This window comes from Hippocampus bargibanti, linkage group LG05, assembly GCF_051943395.1.
Source record: "Hippocampus bargibanti isolate YZ-2025 linkage group LG05, ASM5194339v1, whole genome shotgun sequence".
Taxonomy (NCBI): Eukaryota; Metazoa; Chordata; class Actinopteri; order Syngnathiformes; family Syngnathidae; genus Hippocampus; species Hippocampus bargibanti.
In genome coordinates, this window is record NC_142738.1 from 32,226,627 (window position 1) to 32,238,771 (window position 12,145).

At 44.4% G+C, this 12,145-nt stretch overlaps 2 protein-coding genes across 5 annotated transcripts in view; one reads left to right on the forward strand and one right to left on the reverse strand.

Annotated features, from left to right (window-relative positions):
• acd (ACD shelterin complex subunit and telomerase recruitment factor) lies at window positions 1–6,348 on the reverse strand. 2 transcript variants are annotated; one of them, XM_088995775.1, is made up of 2 exons: window positions 6,280–6,348; window positions 1–6,121 (listed from the first exon to the last, which is right to left on the reverse strand). In XM_088995775.1, the coding sequence occupies exon 2, from the start codon at window positions 6,080–6,082 to the stop codon at window positions 4,391–4,393; it is 1,692 nt and encodes a 563-aa protein (XP_088851901.1). In that variant the 5' UTR covers window positions 6,083–6,121; window positions 6,280–6,348; the 3' UTR covers window positions 1–4,390. The 2 variants fall into 2 exon arrangements, with proteins under 2 accessions (XP_088851901.1, XP_088851902.1); XM_088995776.1 differs by having other exon boundaries at window positions 1–6,117; window positions 6,280–6,327.
• Window positions 6,349–6,796: 448 nt separating this feature from the next.
• The window catches only part of gan (gigaxonin), a 30,036-nt gene continuing 24,687 nt past the window's right edge, over window positions 6,797–12,145 (forward strand). For 2 of the 3 annotated variants that reach the window (XM_088995780.1, XM_088995782.1), the window contains exons 1-4: window positions 6,797–6,916; window positions 9,341–9,614; window positions 9,731–9,845; window positions 9,969–10,319. In XM_088995780.1, the coding sequence (XP_088851906.1) occupies window positions 9,430–9,614; window positions 9,731–9,845; window positions 9,969–10,319 (651 nt within the window). In that variant the 5' untranslated portion in view covers window positions 6,797–6,916; window positions 9,341–9,429. The remainder of the gene's footprint in view (window positions 6,917–9,340; window positions 9,615–9,730; window positions 9,846–9,968; window positions 10,320–12,145) is intronic. The other variant, XM_088995781.1, reaches the window with a different exon arrangement.

The window sequence follows — 12,145 nt, forward strand, 5'->3', positions numbered from 1 at the left end:
TTCTTTTAATATTCATTGATGGACTAAAGTCAGGCTTTTATGGCTTAATTGCCTTACAAGGACAAAAGTATTTTCCCCCTCATGGATATAAGGATTTTCCTGTTTATACAGCATAAGAGAAGAGTATTATCACAACTTTACAAGTGCTCACAGCTGTCTCCTGCTTATATTGGCGGTTGGCAGATTTCACGACTAAACCTATAAACTCAGTTATTTCTGTTTGTGTCTCAGCAGACAACGATTCACTGTAGTATGGGAAACAAAACTAATCAGCAAGAACACCAGACGCGTCATGCAGAATGATGGAACCCTCACGTTGCGCATCTTGCACTAAACTATGTCCTCTGCACTGTGTGGGTGACGTGCTAACCACTGGGGCCGCCAGTCAGTTTCATGAACAAAAATCCACAGCTATCCAGTACAATGACCATCACAATCAAGCACAATTAAGTGCCAATAAAAGGCAAAATAATTCTTCATTATCACTTACAGTATGTTGATGCCATTTTGCAGCCTGCCATCAATGGCTGCTTCTTTCAAATCATATCCAAAAATCACAATGACACAAACATTTTTTTCCACCATTCAAAACATGGATTTTTGTCTCGGTTTCTTCCATCTGCGATAATGTGTGCTGTAAATGTGCATTTTATGGTTGAAACCATGACCGTAGATAGTATTATAAATGGTCTGATCCAGGCATGTGATGTGCTTGTCAGTGTTGAAGTCATGACTGTTTCAGTTTAATTAAGATGGGTGGATATTTACAATGAGATCACTTCTGTATTAATAATTTGTATAATTAATAAGTAGTCCACGACAATACATCCAGGTGAGAATTGTAGAAAGATGACAAAGGTCGCATGTCGTCCCTTAGGGTCGGTGTGGCCAGGGTGTGGTCAAGAATGACCATGACTCTGCTATCGTGGTGTGGAGAGAAATGTGCCTTCCGGTGGAAGAAAGCTTGGCCGCAGGTCATGTGAAGTGAACAGATAAAACATCAAACAACGGACTTTTCGAAGTAGCCTTCTATTAGCCCTGATCTCAATTTTATTGAACAGTGGTCAAAGACAGGACCAACAATGGACTTTTCTAAGTAGCCTTCTATTAACCCGGATCTCAATTCTATTCAACAGTGGTCAAAGACAGTGCCAAACTCATTTTTGTTGTGGGACACATTTTAGCTAGCGTTTGCCTTAGAGGGCCGTTATACATTTTGGGAAAATATATCAATTTGAAAATTACCTCCTCCTATTACATACACAGAGCACAGCAAATTGATGAATCGCTAGTTTTAAAATTAGGATAATCATGACTGTTATTGTGGATTACATGACCATTTGAAATGTTGATTGAGATTTTAGCAAACATAGTGGACATTGCTGAATTTAAAATGATACACATAAAATGATCTGGCGCCAAGGCTGTGAATTTGACAACTGTGGTATAAGTGGATCCATTGAGCTAAAGGACCCGTGAAATCTGACACAACTGCAAGAGTTTGCCTTTGATGAGTGGGCCAAAATACCTGCGACGAGGTGTAGATACATAATTTAGTTTATATACATGTACATGTACAGCGTGTCATGTGTTTATGAATCATGAAACGCTGGACATGATGTTATTCTGTCCGTTTGTGCCAATGGATGGTCTGCACATGAGATTTAGCCTTGTTATTGAGAGTGGTGTGGGAGCTGTGCCTCAGGGATGGATGGGAAGTTGTGAATTTGGGACACATCATCAGTAGTGCTCCAAAGAATCATTGGGTGTTTCGGCCTTTCATCACTAGACACCCTCATCGATGGTGGCCAGCGACAGGTTGATCACGCCCGCGCTTGTGTCCCATGCCCAATCAGAAGTTGAGAAGCTGGTGTGGGGGTGTCTTAGGTTGCTGACCTATGAGCCCATCAAGGGTCCTTCCTCTTCATCCAGATCCAGTGGCTGCTTCTTTCTGCTGCTTCGGAGAGTGATCTAACTGCGTGCCGCAGAACCTGTCCATGGATGCCCAGTGTTGAGATCTTCAGCGCTTTCGCGATGCATTTGGAAGAATAAGGAGTCGAGATGGTCCTCTTGTTTAGATCATACAAGTAGGATATTTATTTGCCAGAGCACAGAGAGCAGCCGCTGAGAAGTCAAAACGTACAAAAACACTGGCTTTGATCGCTGTCAAGTCACGTGATGTCGCGTAGTGGCTGGGTTGCCAGATCAGCTCAGTATTACAGCATTACACAAAATGAGGATACAATCTAAGTTTCTTAACACCCAGGTCTTTTAGCAGTTTGATGGTGGAGGAAGCCACAAACCCTCTGCATCCAACTTCAATTGGATAGACCTTGGCTTTCCATCCTCGCTGTTGCACATCCACTGCGAGTTCTGCATCGCGCAGCTTCTTGCGCTCATAGGCCTCTTCAACTGAGTTTTCCCACGCGACTGAGAGTTCTGCGATGTAGACAGCCTTGAGTGAAGGGGACCAGAGCACCAAGTCTGGTTTTAGGGTGGTGGCTGCAATCTCCGCTGGGAAAACCACTTGCTGGCCAATGTCAACCCGCATCTCCCAATCGCGGGCCCTGGATAGCTGTCCAACCTCTAGTTTTGCAGGAGGACGGTTGGGCTTTTCCTCTTCCTCTCGGATGAATGGATCAATGGTGCTGTGCTGGAAGTGGTGGCTCTCATGGGCAAGGAGTTGATGGTATTCCTCTTGCTCTCAAGGACAACTGCCAAACTCTTCAGGACCTGGTTGTGCCTCCAGGTGTTGCGGCCTTGTGTGAGGCTGGTCTTACAACCGGTCAGGATGTGTTTGAGAGTTCCTGGAGTTGGACAGAGGTCACAGATTGGATCTTCGCCATACCATTGGTGGAGATTTTTTGGAGATGGGAGCACATCATTGATAGCTCTGATGATGAAGCTGATGTTGCTTGCCTCATTTCCCAGAGATCCCTTCAGCTTCAGCTTTCGTTTCACCAGGCCTTCCCACCTCATCCATTGTCCCTGCTTGGCAAGAGAGACAGCCTGTGCAGTTCTTTCAGCTTCCTCTTGGCCGCGCACCTCTGCCATTACCATTTTCCTTTTTTCCGATGTTGAGGCCTTACGCCAAGATGGTTTGTTTGTAAGGCCAAAGCCTCCTCTTCCTAGCTGGACGTGTCCCACGTGTCCGCGTCCATTTCTGTCCAGTTGATAGGAGGGGGGTGCATCTTGACTGATCTTCCAGTCTTAGACACCGTTGGTATTGGGTCATCACCAATGCAGAACTTCACTTTTTTTAGCTCTCCCTTGACTATTGAGAGGCGTGTGATTGAACTCAAAAGGACGTGCAGTGTACATCAAATACAGTATTAGGGTAAGGGTAGCATTGTTTTTGTCCAGGCCTGTTTCATGAGTTTGTTTTTTAAAAATCACTCTGTTGAACCATCATTCAAAATTTATATTTGTTTCACTTGACTAATTTAGATTAAATGCATCACATTGCTTTTGCCAGACTCGTGATTTCATTGACAACTGCATCCTAAGCATCCCAATAGTTTAAATTTCACCACCAAAAAAAAGAAAAAAATACAATAAAAGGTCACCCACATCACGGTATGGATACAGCGCTCAGTGGTCTGCAATTGCATCTTGAAGAAAGAGCTATTGCAACATGTTCTCAAATCTCAAAGTTTATTTCTGCAATTCACCAATGGGACTGACAATAAATGGAGTGCCCGGAGAAACATTTGAAAACGGTACATGTGAGCAACGGAAATTTCCCCATTGTGGGACGATTAAAGGCTTTCTGATTCTGATGGTGATTTTCATGCACTTGACACGCAACTTAAGTCATGCGTCAGGTCTCTGCTAAAGTAGGCAATCATTTCCTTTTCATGTGAGTGTGCGGAGAACTGTGTGCCTCACCTATGCACACAGTTTTGATAAAAATAAAATAAACACTGTAGTACAGTGTTTATAATGTACAGTGACTGTATATTATATACATCAGCTAAACTGTAGAAATGTAGTTCATATACAAAGTGTTTGAACACTTTAATCGCGATATGCAGAGGGACAGCATTGCAGTCTCACTGCCGAGCAAGCCAGCACAGTAAGCATAGTGATTGCGCAATCCACGGCGAGGCTCAGCCGGCTGCTGCCTCACCGCTCGTCACTACTTCGTATTTGAACGGTAAATGTGAAAATTCAGCGATTTTGAAACACAAAATGGTGAAGTTAAATGGAAAAGAACGTTAAAGTGCAAATCACTAAATAAATATAACTGTTTAATTTATTTTGTCATTTGATATTTCCATGATGACAGGTGAGGCACAGCCTCCCCTGACTGCACGTCACTGGGTATTTATAATATTCCACTTTCTTAAGAAACAGATTTTCAATGAAAATCAGGAATGGCGGTGTTGTTTCAATCTTCAAGGCAGTCCAGTATTGTCTGGTTTGGAACAAGATAGTTGACGGCCCACGCCAGCAGAGATTTTGCCACGTGAAACTTGCTAAAGTCGTGAAGATTCTGCCCAGAAACCATGTAACTGTATGAGAACGGCTTTCCACCAGCGTGGACAGTCAGAGTTTTTCTGTTTCCAGCAGCCAAAGTTTCAACATGAATGCCGCCCTCATCGGTGCCAGAAGCCGCAAAGGAGTCAAAGAGGCACGACAGTGGGCTCCCAATCACCCCGGCCTCATCTTCCTCCTCAGCAACTCTCGTTTGTGCTTCTTGCACACACTCAAGATTGCGTTTTCTTTTTGCCTTTCTGTGTTGTCTCCCGACAGTTTTTTGTTGCATAGCTCCATTCTCAATCACGGACTGCTCTTCTTCAGGCGCAATGGGACTCCTTGGTGTTCCCGTGTTAAAATTGCTCAGTGAGAATGGTGATTTTTGATATGGCAGAAATGACTGATGGCCCTCTTTGCTGTGTCCTAATTTGTCAGATTCTGTGCATGTTATGGGAAGGCGGGTACCGCTTATGCTCGGGTGACAGTTTTGTGGGTGGGATTGCTTCGACTGACTTGGAATGGCTTCCTGGGAGGCACCGAAAAAAGAAAAACTATTGGGCGGAGGAAACATTTCCCATGGTTTCTCTAGTGGTTTGATGTCCTTATTGGTCAACTTTACACATATATTGTCAAGATGGGTGATGTTATCTCCGCAGGTTTCTCCGCAGACTTCTCCCGCTGCCCCCGGAAGCTTTGCAGTTTGCCAATCCACAGGATGAACAGACGTTCGGGTACACGGCGAATGCTGCAAATTCAACACCATGCCCCCACCGGTTGTCGATATATCGGGGCTTTCTTTTTGTCCATGCATTGCATGTCCTTCTGGGATGAGGAGACACTTGATCGGAATGCTGAAAAGTCCAGTGTCCTTTTCTCGTTCAATGTCCCATTTTGTGGGAGTGAACATGTCTGATTCAGTCACTGTTGGGCGGCCATTATGTGAGGCAATCCCCAGAGTAGCCAACCTAAACATTTTCAATCTGTCCTGTACATCCTGAAGCACGTTTTGAAAACTGTAATCCTGCCACTCCCCGAGCAATTCAGACAGATTAAAGTCATTTCGATTGGCTAGAGAGTCTTGCGTTTCCCGAATCATAATCGTACTCCATGTCTCATAGATTTTCTGCTTCACAGAGCTCAAAGTGGTGTAGCACGGGGTAAGTGGTTTGCTTGGGCCAATTGAAATTAATATAATCCTCCCAGCTGACAAGAAGAACTTGGATCTGGTCGGGTCCGTTACCATGTGGAACTTCAGTTCGTGGTCAGAGACGTAAACGGTACAATTGATCAGATTACTCAAATTGTCAATGTCATCCCTTTGAAGAAACTCCACGGCAGTCGGCGTGAGAATGGTGGGGATCTGCACAACACCATCAGATAGAAATATCAGAGTTGTGGATCCTTCCGTGAGCTGAGCCTGAGAATTTGACAACCGACCCAAAGCGGTAACAAAAGCCATCGACATCATCCAGTCACCGCTCCTCTGCTCACTCTCCGCACTGCCGTAACTCTGAATGAGACTCTCAATCCACGGAGCCGGTACGTCCTCTTGAGGGGAGTACATGTATGTGTTTGAGCATCTGGTTTTTTTTGGGAATGCCATTCCGTTTTATAACCGGCTGAGACATCCAAAAGTGTCTGTCTACGAAATGAAAAAAAAACAACAACAAAAAAAACAGTTTAGCAATGAACGCACTACACAATACATCCGTTAACGGTAAAAATACAAGCAGTTCAACTCAAACGCCGCGCTTTAATTTATTTTACGAGAAGGAAATGTGATTATTTGGGTTGCATTACCGTTGTTTACTTTCCCGAATGCCAAATGCTGGTCTTGGAGATTGGCGTGAACACACACCGGAAGTATTTGTTACGTTTATGTGACGCTACACTGGCTGCGTTCCATTTTCCTTAATTTTGTCATTTGCTTTTACATTTGGAATATGAACATACTATCGCGTTCTCAAACCGTTTTATCTTCTGACAAAAATAACGTATAACCAGCATTTGAATATTGTAATAGTTTAAAAGTGCCAAAAGTGTTAAATTAGAATGAAATACAATGTAATTTGAACTCTACCCATACGTATTTCCGCCCCGCAGATGGTGCGTTCATGGAAACTGAAGAGTCGGCACCAAGAATTGTTAACATTTTATTTTAAACATTTGTTTTAGCTTATTGAGCATTTTTCACAAATATTATACTTAAGGATGTATAATATTAATATTTTCACTATCAAACCAAATATACACTGGTTGCGTTTTTGAAAAAATTGGAATATTACAACTTTCTTGGCAGAGCAAATGCAACACAGCACGGTCTTGTTTTTTTTCCTCCAAACGGTGTGAAGTGTGAGGTCTAACATGTAGTCGGTTGGGGAAGACGCACGCACGGCAGCCTTTAAAAAGATTGACTGACACGTCGATCCATTTTAAGGTACGGCAAATCTCTCTTACACTCGAAGTTGGATTCGTTCATAAATGACATCTTTCAATTCTGACAATTGTACATCAAGCAATAGCCTATTCCAGTAGATTCATATTAATCACACGTGCACTGGCCTGTTCGCGTGGACTATATTGCAAACTAAATGCGCCCTTTTGGTGGGAAGATACAATAACATCTTAAAAACTTCTACTAGCCTAGTCGTTGACCAACAAATGGGCTACAAGCCATTTGGGTCTGGATTGGGTAGTTTGTGTAGTGCCCGCTGCTAATATGGCATTCGTTTTTCCAATTGACTTGGTCTCCTGACTCGCCATCTTCCGTATAGTTGCAGTCTTTGCGGTGCACAATCATGGTTGTCTCTGAAACCGGTTTTTGTGAGTCATGTTTGTTTCCTACAGGACAGATGTGAGCGTGTGATCTTTACTCCCCCCTGTGGTGGTGTGTCGTTATTAAATCGGATTTGTTGTTTTTGTTTGTTTGTTTGTTTTATTAGGGCGATGTCACCGTCTTTATGTCTTGTCTTTTTTCTTGGCAATGCCATCCATCCATCCATTTTCCATACCACTTATTCCTCATTAGGGTCGCGGGGGGTGCTGGAGCCAATCCCAACTGTCTTCGGGCACGAGGCGGGGGACACCCTGAATTGGTTGCCAGCCAATCGCAGGGCACACAAAGACGTACAACAGTCACTCTCACACTCACACCTAGGGACAATTTGGAGTCTTCAATCTGCCTGCCATGCATGTTTTTGGAATGTGGGAGGAAACCGGAGGACCCGGAGAAAACCCACGCGCCCGGGGAGAGCATGCAAACTCCAGACAGGCAATACGTTTACACGTTTTATTAAAATAAACGATATTGAAAAAATAAATAACATCGAGACCACAAATACTAAATCTTCTTCTTTTCCTTTGGGCTTTTCCCTTCAGGGGTCTCCACAGCGAATCAATGTCCTCCATCTATCCCGGTTTTGTGCATCCTCTTCTCTCACACCAGCTACCTTCATGTCCTCTTTGACCACATCCATAAACCTCCTCTTCGGTCTCCTGCCTGGCAGTTCAAGACTCAGCATCCTTCTGCCGATATAGTCGCTCTCTCTCCTCTGGACATCTGGTCCAAACCATCTCAGTCTGACTTTCTCTCCATAGCCTCTAAAATGAGTTGTCCCTCTGATATCCTCATTCCTGATCCTATCTAACCTGGTCACTCCCAAAGAAAACCTCAACATCTTCAGCTCTGCTACCTCCTGCTCTGCTTCTTGTCTTTTCTTCAGTGGCACTGTCTCCAGTCCAAACATCATGGCTGGTCTCACCACTGTTTTATACACTTTTCCTTTCATCCTAGCTGAAACCCTTCTATCACACATCACACCTGACATTTTTCTCCAGCCGCTCCAGCCTGCCTGGACACGCTTCTTCACATCTTTTCCACACACTCCATTGCTCTGGACAGTGGACCCCAAGTACTTCAAATCGTCCACCTTCTTTATCTCTTCTCCCTGTAGCATCACTCTTGCACTTGGATCCCTCTCATTCACACACATGTATTATGTCTTGCTGCGACTGATCTTCATTCCTCACCTTTCCAGGGCATATCTCCACATCTCTAGTTTCGCCGCCACCTGTTCCCTGTTCTCGCTACAGATCGCAATGTCATCTGCAAACATCACGGTCCAAGGAGATTCTGGTCTAACATCGTCTGTCAGGCTGTCCATCACCGTAGCAAACAAGAAGGGGCTCAGAGCTGACCCCTGGTGGAGTCCCACCTCCACCTTGAATTGGAGACCACAAATACTGAATAACTGGTGTTAATAGCGTGTCTGTCTTCTATAATTTAACGTCTTTCTTGGCTACACATTTTATTAAAATCAACGATATTTTAAAAATGAAATCTAGACCATAAGTAGTGAATAACTAGTGTTTCATCACTTTGCTGCTGTGAAATGTAAATTTCTCCACTGTGAGACTAATCCAATAGCCTGCCCATCATATACAATTGTCAATTTACCCCAATAATCAAGAATTGGATCATATTTTCCACACCATATGCTTGTATTGGTGAAATCAGCCCTGTGCAAATTGATGACAATCATGCTAAAATATGCTAATACTGCTACTGCAGCTCTGCTTACCCTTTGGCTTTGAAATGACAGTGTTTCTGCTACTATTGAAATGTGTCTCTTTTCACTCTGGCAAACATTGAAATAACTTCACAGGCAATTTTAGTGTAACGCTGATGACGTGAACTGCTTATAGCAGCAAGACAGATGCACAAGACACTGAGCTCATGGAAACATAGAAAGCGATAATGTAGGCTGTGTTTAATCTTGAAGGGTGTGCTCGATTTGTCCAATTGTGTATTTAATGTCCTTACTCTGATTGGTTACAACCTTTCTTTGTTTGCTTGTCACAGAGAAACGCTCACAAGAGCGATGCACAAACTGTGATTACTATTCAGGATTGAAGAGCACGCAAGCAAAGCAGACTTCTCCAACTCCAAATATGCCAGATTCTGCATCGAGTGATCCGAGTTCAAAAGTATTTGACCCTCAGCATTCCCAGAACCTCCTCCGAGTTCTTTGCACGTTCTGGCAAGAGCAAAGCTTCCATGATGCACTGCTGGTCGTGGACGGTGAGGAGCTTCCTGTTCAGAAAAACATCCTGGCTGCTGCCAGCCCTTATATTAGGTGAGGCTACATGACTGCTGAGACCTTTTAGTTTGATTCCACTCACGGTAGCACTCGTGGTAACGATGAAAATGTGTCGAGGGCCAACGGCTGCTCATGTTGATGATTCAATGTAGGACCAAAGTGCACTACAATCCTCCAAAAGAAGATGGGTCGACCTACAGGATTGAACTTCAGGGGGTCTCCATGCCCATTATGAAACAGATTCTGGACTTTATCTTCAGTGGTGAAGTGAGTGGAGATGCTTTCAGAAGCAGTTTAGATTTCAGGCTTGGTTCCTTTTGTTTCGGTTTGTCCGACATCACCTTGTCCGTTGTTTATGTACTTGTTTGTCTGACTGACCTTTCCATACAGATCACTTTAAGCGAAGGCACCATCCAGGACATGGTACAGGCATCTGACCTGCTTCTCATGACCGAGCTCAAGTTGCTGTGTTGCCAGTTCCTGGAAAGTTGCATCACGGCGGAGAATTGTATCGGCATCCGTCTTTTTTCCCTCCATTACTGCCTGCACCATGTTCACTACACTGCCACGGAGTACTTGCACACGCATTTCCGTGACGTGGCGCTCACAGAGGAGTTCAGAGAATTATCTCACGAGCGACTCTGCGAGGTGCTGTCTGAGGAGAAGCTGAACATCGGTAATGAGAAGCATGTTCTGGAGGCTGTGGTGCGATGGTTGACCCACGATCCGGACGCTCGCAGGGTATGTGCTTGCAAATGTTGCATCTGGCTCACCGTCTCTTTTCCAGTGAATCCGGAAAGGTTTTGACAGGTTTGAGGTCGGGCTTCTGTGCAACTTTGTCCACTCCGCCCGCGCTCATCTTAATTTGCCTTCTTGGGCCTTGCTTTCAACATTGAGGCACATTTGCCATCTCCATCGAAACCTCATTCAAATGTTTATGGCGTACAATCGACCGTCACGTGTTTGTATAAAATTAACACGATGGAAATATTCGGGCCTCTCGTCCAGCTATCGTTCAGATTGATTAATTAATTACCCTAATTTCCAGACTATAGAGCGCACCTGATTATAAGCCTCGCCCACTACATTTTTAGAGGAAAATCGATTTTGTACATACACACGCCGCACCTGTAGATAGATAAGCTGCATGTGCCCACATTTAAACATGTTAACATATTTACAAAGAAAGACGGTACACAGACAGTTTCATTAATATAACTTAACAAGAATAGTAATACTATAAATTTCTTCCCAAACGGTGCCTGTGATGCGGCAGTGAAACGGTAGCAACATGGTAACAACACGCTAGCAACACAGTATAACAGGTCTGGTAAAAGAACATACTGGTGAAAATGGCGGTAAGCCGTGTTCATCTTCCTCCTTTGAACCGAAGCCATCCAACTCCCAAATGGTACATCTTCTTTTCTTTTGGGCTTTTCAATTCAGGGGTCACCACAGTGAATCAGTATCTTCCATCTAACCCGGTTTTGTGCATCCTCTTCTCTCACACAAGCTACCTTCATGTGCTATTTAACTACATCCATGAACCTCCCGGTCTCCTGCCTGGCAGTTCAAGGGCTCAGCATCCTTCTCCCGATATAGTCGCTCTCTCTCCTCTGGACATGTCCAAACCATCTCAGTCTGACTTTCTCTCCAAAGCCTCTAATATGAGTTTTCCCTCTAATATACTCATTGCTGATCCTATCCAACCTGGTCACTCCCAAAGCAAAGCTCAACATCTTCAGCTCTGCTACCTCCAGCTCTGCTTCCTGTCTTTTCTTCAGTGGCACTGTCTCCAGTCCAAACATCATGGCTGCTCTCACCACCATTTTATACACCTTTCCTTTCATTCTAGCTGAAACCCTTCTATCACACATCACACCTGGCAATTTTCTCCAGCCTGCCTGGACACGCTTCTTCAACCCTTTTCCACACTCTCCATTGCTCTGGACAGTTGTACTTAAAATCCTCCACCTTCTTTTTCTCTTCTCCCAGTAGCATCACTCTTGTACTTGGGTCCCTCTCATTCGCACACATATCAGAATCAGAATCATCTTTATTGCCAAGTATGTAGGAATTTGTTTCCGGTAGAACACGCTGCACTAGTATCGTCGTCAAAAAAAACTGCTAAGTGGCACTATACAGTTCCATTTTGGCTACTGTTGAAAGGGTTCAAAGAGTTAATGGTGACGGGGGAAGAAGCTGTTTAAATGTCTGCTGGATTTGGTGCGCATGGATCGGTAGCGCCTGCCTGAGGGGAGTAGCTGGAAAAGGTGGTGGGCAGGGTGCGGAGGGTCCAGTAGGATTTTCCGCGCCCTAGTTTGGTATATTCTGTCTTGCTGCGACTGTTCCTCATTCCTCTCCTTTCCAGGGCATATCTCCACATCTCTCGTTTCTCCGCCACCTGTTCCCCGTTCTCGCTACAGATCACAATGTCATCTGCAAACATAAGGTCCAAGGAGATTCTTGTCTAACATCGTCTGTCAGCCTGTCCATCACCATAGCAAACAAGAAGGGGCTCAGAGCTGACCCTTGGTGGAGTCCCACCTCCACCTTGAATTCCTCCG